Below are 6,007 nucleotides of genomic sequence, written 5' to 3' on the forward strand. Positions count from 1 at the left end.
TGAGCAGCTACCCAAGAACCTGCCTTGGGGGTCCATGGCAAGCCCCCAGCAGAGAGCTGGGAGAGTACCTGACCACACAGGAGTGGGGGAGGGGGCAGCCTTGGCAGAAGCTGAGCAGACTGCTCACCCCCTTCCTCCTAGTGTCTTTCCAGTTCAGAGTTCCCGCCAGGAGGTGAGTGACCCCTCACCCCAGACCCTCCCCAGTCTGAGTCTGAGTCTGGAGGGACAGAGACCACCACCCTATCCACAGTGGGAGGGGGGCAGGAACCCCAAGTGTGGGGAGAAATGTCTTAGGTAAGGCCTGGCTTTGAATCTGAGCCCTCGGAAGTTAGTCCTGTCTCTGTGGGCAGCAGTGGTACCTGGGGGACAAGAGAGACACCCCTTCCCCGATACAGGAAAGGCCCCTGGGAGTGCATGTTAGCCGACCCCAAGGCCACGCACTCTCCTCTTCTCCGGGAGAGGGGCTGCTCCTGGAATCACCCTTGCGCTCCCAGGCCTGCGCTAGGAAGCAGGGAAAACAGGGTCCCCGCCTTCCCCTAATCCGCACCAGTCTGCGGCGAAGCCCAGCACACTGAGGCCATGACTCGAGTGGGGGGCAGAGGCGCAGGGGGAGTGGATGGCGCGGGTGGGGAGGGGCCGGGAAGGAGCCGAGCCAGGGCTGCGCGGGGCTCCAAGGTGGTGAGGGCGGGACCCAGGCTGGGGACCCGTGGGGCTGGGGTGCAGTCTGGCCACCCCCCGGCTGCACGAGGGCTGGGCGCGGGGCGGGGGCTTCCCACGCAGCTCTCCGACCCATTCCGCTGAGACTGCAGAACTGGGAAGAAAACTGGAGGCAGAGGAGAACAAAGCGCTCGCCAGACCTCTCCTGGGAGGAGGCATCTGTGAGCCGTAAATCGAAGACGAAGCACGGAGAAATCCGGGAGGCCTGGGCGACTTAAAAACCTCTGCCGGCTGAGTCCCTCACCTCGCACCAGAAATTAAAAGGCGGAGCCAACCAGGTCCCCCGTCCCCCTGCGATGGCCGCCTGCGGCACTGGAGCCCGGGAGGGGCAGGGGCGGCCTGGGAGGGGCCCTCCGCCTCTGGCAAACGCGGACAGTGACCCCTGCCAGGTCTTGAGGGTGGCCAGGTGGAGAGCACAGCGGTCTGTCCCGGAAGCAGAGAGCCCCCGGTTGGAAAGGCCCTGGAGAGAAGAAGCAAATATTCTCACTGGGCTCTCTGGAGCCCCCAGCACAGGGTCGCGCGTGATGTTCCCAGACTCTGCTTGGTCTTCTCTCAAGTTTCTGTAAGAAGTTAGGCACCAATTTCAGATTAAAAACAAAAACCATATAGGTGCACCTGGCTGGCTCAGCCGGTTAAGCTTCCCGCTCTTCATCTCGGCTCAGGTCCGATCTCAGGGTCAGGAGTTCAGGCCCCACACTGGGCTCCACGCTGGGTGAGGAGCCTCCTCAAAAAAGCAAAAGACAAAAAACTATCATTTAAGGCCGACATTCAGATGCTGTTTAAGTTTATGAACCAAGATTTCTTCAAATTTTAACACCAAATGGAGATTCTCCATTGTCTTGAGTGTGGGTCATTTTATTCTTACTTGTAAATTTGCAGCGGCTCTGGCCCATGTTCCAGGCAGCCGCAGCCAGCGAGAGCAAGTCCAGGGAGACGAGTGACCTACCACAGCTCGGGAACCAGCCTCCTAAGGTGCTTTCCCACAAAAGCCTTCCTGCAGATGTGGGTTTCCTTAGAGCATGCGCCTCACAAACTCGCCAGTGGACAATTCTCAGATCTGTCCACGCTACGGCAAACGTGGACAGACCTTGACAGAAGATGAACTATATGATGACAGGACCAAAACAGGTGTGGATTTAAGTTGCGGGTCAGAGGGGATAGAGAGGCACCTCCTTCGGGGGGCAACAGAGCGGGAGGCCAGGCCTGCGAGGTGATGTTAGCACCGCTCACACCCCAGCCGAGACGGAATTAAATGAAGGGTTTATGGTGTTGCTTTCCACAATGTCACAGCAAAAAGGGCAACAGCAAAACCCCGGGCGGATCCCCTCCTCTCCAGCCATCCCGGCCAGCTAGGAAGGGAAGCTGACCAAGCGCAGGTCAGTGGGATGAGTTGAAGAGGTGCGCACGTGTGGGCTTAGGAACCCCACAGAGGAAATTCCAAAGACAGAAACAGCGGACAGCCGATGGCGTCCGAATGGACACGATCTTCCCAGTAGCCCCAACTCCCTCGGGGGGGCCCCCAGGAGTGTCAAGTGTCACGAAGCGCTTCGAGGAAAACCAGGATCCCCAGAGAGCCGAAAAGTTTCACAGCACGGGCGCGGGGCTTGCTCACGGCTGGAGGCCAGGAACTTGGGGAACCCTCTCCCCACATGGGGCAGACGACGCGGTGCGGGGGGAGTCCCCTCGGGGACAGACGGCGAAGGGCCCAAGTCCGGCACGTGGAGCGTGGGGGCTGCTCCGATCGCCGCTGGCTCCGTCAGATTCGGGAGCAGCGTCCCCCTCCGGAGGCCCGAATCCTGCCGGTCCGGGGTCGCCTCTGCAGGGCGCACACGCAGGCCGTCACGCACCGACTGCGGGGCGAGGGACTGGAGGGAAATGCCGGGAGCGGAGTCGGCCGTTGCCGGGACGACGGGGGGCAGTGGGGAGGGCGCCCGAGTTCTGTCTCCACGGAGACCGCGCAGGCCGAACGCCGACGTGACTGAAGGGGGGCACGCCCCGACGGACGGCCGAGGTCCGGAAAGAGCCCAAGAGTAAAGGGTGGAGACGATACCCTGCCCCCTGCCTGCCCCGCACACCCCTGATTCTGCCCCCCCAACCTCTTGGCCCGGGGACGCGTCCCACCCCGCTAGAATATTCGGGCCGGGGGAAGGGAAGGGCTAGGCTGGCGGAGCGGGCTGGGGGCAGTGCCGGCGCCCGAGGCCCCAGCCCATGGCGCCCAAGAAGAAGCGCGGGCCCAGCGCGGGGCGCCGGGCGGGAGACGGCGCCGAGCCGCCGCTGTCGGAGCGCGGGCAGTACCTGCAGCGCGAGTACGAGCTGCTCTCGGAGCAGCTGGCCGCCTGCGAGGCGCGCGTGCAGCGGGTGCTGCGGGAGAACGCCCTCCTGGACCGCGAGGCGGTGCGCTTGCGCGAGGAGAACCGGCTCTACGCCAGCTACGTGAGCGCGCGCGCGCAGCGCTGCGCCCAAGCCGTCGTCCGCCTGGACGAGCAGAACCGCGTGGACCTGACGCAGATCCGCTGGCAGCGGGCCGAGCTGGCCGAGCTGTACCGCGGGCGCGAGGACGGAGTGCGCACGCAGCTGCTGGAGATGGAGGCGCGCGCGGCGCGGATGGCGCGGCAGGTGCAGGAGCTGCTGCCCTACAAGGCTAGTGGGCGCGTGCCCGGCGGGCGGGGTGGGGGCGCGCCGCGCCCCGCGCTCACCCGCGCCCCCGCCGCAGGAGCTGCAGCTGGAGCAGTTGGCCCGCATCCGGGCGCTGGAGCGCGAGCTGCTGCACATGCGCGTGGAGCACACGCAGCTGCTGCACCGCGTGAAGAGGCGCTTCCTGGAGGACAAGGCGGCCTTCGAGCGCGAGGCGCGTCAGCGTGTGCAGTCCCTGGCGCGACGCGCGGAGCGGGAGGCGGCGCGCGCGCTCATCGTGCACACGCAGGCCATCAAGGCTGACAACGGGCGCCTGCGGCAGGAGCTCCTGCGGCTCCTTCGCTGGGCTCAGCTGCTGCATGACACGCGGCGCCGGCTGCTGGAGCAGCGTGAACAGCTGCGGCGCGAGCACGAGGACACGCGGGACCTGGCGCGTGTGCATGGCTGGCTGCGCCGGGGCCCCGACGGCCCGCCGCTGTGGCAGCCGCCGCCGCCCGCCCCACGTCTCGGGTCCTTCGCCCCCTCCACAGCCCCATCGCGCGTGGCTCCCCGGGCCCCGTCGCGCGCGGGCTCCGGGTCGTTGCTGCCATCGCATGTGGGCTCCAGGATCCCATCACAGGCCCCTCCGAAGGCGGGTTCACGGGTTCCATCCCAGCACTTACCGCCCGCGGGCTCCCGGGTCGCGTCCTTGACCCCGTCCCGCCCGGGCTCCCGGGCTCCGTCCTTGACCCCGCCCCACCGGGGCTCCCGGGCTCCGTCCTTGATCCCGTCCCGCCCAGGCTCCCGGGCTCCGTCCTTGACCCCGTCGCGCCCAGGCTCCCAGGTCTCCTCGCGGTTCTCATTACCCGGGGCCTCACAGAACACCAGTCCCTCTGCTAAGTCTGTCCTGGGATCAAGCTCTTCCCGTCCCCCAGTCGAAGGAGACCGTGAACACTGACGCCGCAGCGGAAGCCGCCTCGAGGAGAGCCGGACTCGACGGAGTGGGGGGCGGGGGGCGCGGGGAGGTGAGGGCCCGTGGTGTTAATAAAGGTGTGACCGGCCCACCTGGCTCTGGCATGGCCCGCTTTCCTGCCCCAGCATTCCTGGAGGTACCGGGACCACTCATTCTGGCTTCGTTTCCAAACTGCAAAGTAGCCTGATGCGCCCCTCGCCCTGTGTGTCCTTCTGCCCCAGCTGCTCCGCAAGGGCAGAGGACGTGGGCCACACCAGTATCCTCGCACCAGGACTGACGGAGACGGACACCGCCCGCATGGACAGATGGTGCCAGAGCAGGACAGGGGTCCAGCTGGCCAGGGGAGCTGGGCAACCCCGTGTTGTAGCGGGGAGGGCCAGCGTGGGCTGGGCCGTGATGAGGAGGGCCACTGGGGGGGGGGGGGCAGTGGGGCTTTGCTCCCAGTACCGCTGCCACCAAGGGCCATGGGAGGTTTTGTGTTTAACCTCTTGGGGATTTGGGGGTAATGCTTTTTAAAGATTTTATTTATTTATTAGAGAGAGAGGGGGAGAGCAGGAACAGAGATAGCGAGAGCAGGGGGAGTGGGAGAGGGAGAAGCAGGCTTCCCGCGGAGCAGGGAGCCCAATACCGGGCTCGACCCCCCAGGACCCTGAGATCATGACCTGAGCTGAAGGCAGACACTTAACGACTGAGCCACCCAGGCGCCCCATTTGGGGGTATTTTTTAATATAATTTCCAACTTAGAGAAAAGTTGCTAAGTACAGAGAACTCCGTTTATCAAGATTCCCCGGCAGTTTGCATTCTGTCCCTGTGTCTGTGTCTGCATTTTTTCCTGAACCACTTGAGATCAGGTTCAAGACATCATGCCTCGGGGCGCCTGGGTGGCTCAGTTGGTTAAGCCACTGCCTTCGGCTCAGGTCATGATCCTGGAGTCCCCGGATCGAGTCCCGCATCGGGCTCCCTGCTCGGCAGGGAGTCTGCTTCTCCCTCTGACCCTCCCCCCTCTCATGTGCTCTCTCTCATTCTCTCTCTCAAATAAATAAATAAAAAAAAAAGACATCATGCCTCTTCACTTAAATGATTTAAAAATCCTTTAGTGTTCCTGAGCACAAGGATGTTCTCCTACCTTACCCCAGTACGATGATCCAAATTCGGAAATTCAGTACAGAGAAAACAGTATTAGCTAAGCCACAGCTCCCCTGACAATGTCGGTCGTCCCCGCTCTGCCAGGGCCATACACTGCATTTAGCTCTCAGTCCCAATGAGCATAGGCTGGCCAGTGAGGTGTCCCACGGTTGTGGTTGTGGGAGGTCCAGCAGCTCTTGGGGGAGGCCATGCCCTAGCATACCCTCAATACTGGCCCAAGGGCTGGGGACTTCATCCTGAGCACAGAGGGAAGGTTCTTAAACATTCTGGGTCTTTGGCTGCACGTTGGGGGCCGGCGTCGGAGAGGCCCAAACAGGAGGTGCTCACGGCTAGAGTGGCTGGCGCGCTTCCAGCAGCAGGGTGCAGAGTTGGTGGAGCCTTGGGGACAAGGCAGGGCAGCCCCCCACCGTGGCGCACGGACCAGGGGTCCAAGCAGCAGATCCTGATGGCCCTGTTAACCTTAAAACAAAACTGCCAGCTATTTTACCAGCAGAGGTAAGTTTGTTCAGGAACAGCAGAGAATTGCAATCCCAAGACGAGCAAGTTAGGGCACAACAG

General features: G+C 63.4%; 1 protein-coding gene across 1 annotated transcript; it reads left to right on the forward strand.

The window, feature by feature from the left end:
• Positions 1-2,821: 2,821 nt before the first annotated feature.
• Positions 2,822-4,360, forward strand: CCDC166 (coiled-coil domain containing 166). The gene is made up of 2 exons (XM_036105695.2): positions 2,822-3,357; positions 3,431-4,360. Exons 1-2 carry the CDS (start codon positions 2,926-2,928, stop codon positions 4,286-4,288), a joined length of 1,290 nt encoding a protein of 429 aa, XP_035961588.1. The 5' UTR covers positions 2,822-2,925; the 3' UTR covers positions 4,289-4,360.
• The last annotated feature ends 1,647 nt before the right edge of the window (positions 4,361-6,007 follow it).

The sequence above is a fragment of the Halichoerus grypus genome, chromosome 5, assembly GCF_964656455.1.
Source record: "Halichoerus grypus chromosome 5, mHalGry1.hap1.1, whole genome shotgun sequence".
In the NCBI taxonomy this organism is placed as follows: Eukaryota; Metazoa; Chordata; class Mammalia; order Carnivora; family Phocidae; genus Halichoerus; species Halichoerus grypus.

Coding starts and splice junctions, on each gene's coding strand:
- CCDC166 (XM_036105695.2), top strand. CDS start 2,926: ATGGCGCCCAAGAAGAAGCGCGGGCCCAGCGCGGGGCGCCGGGCGGGA. Junction 3,358..3,430: donor AGGAGCTGCTGCCCTACAAG/GCTAGTGGGCGC, acceptor CCCCCGCCGCAG/GAGCTGCAGCTGGAGCAGTT.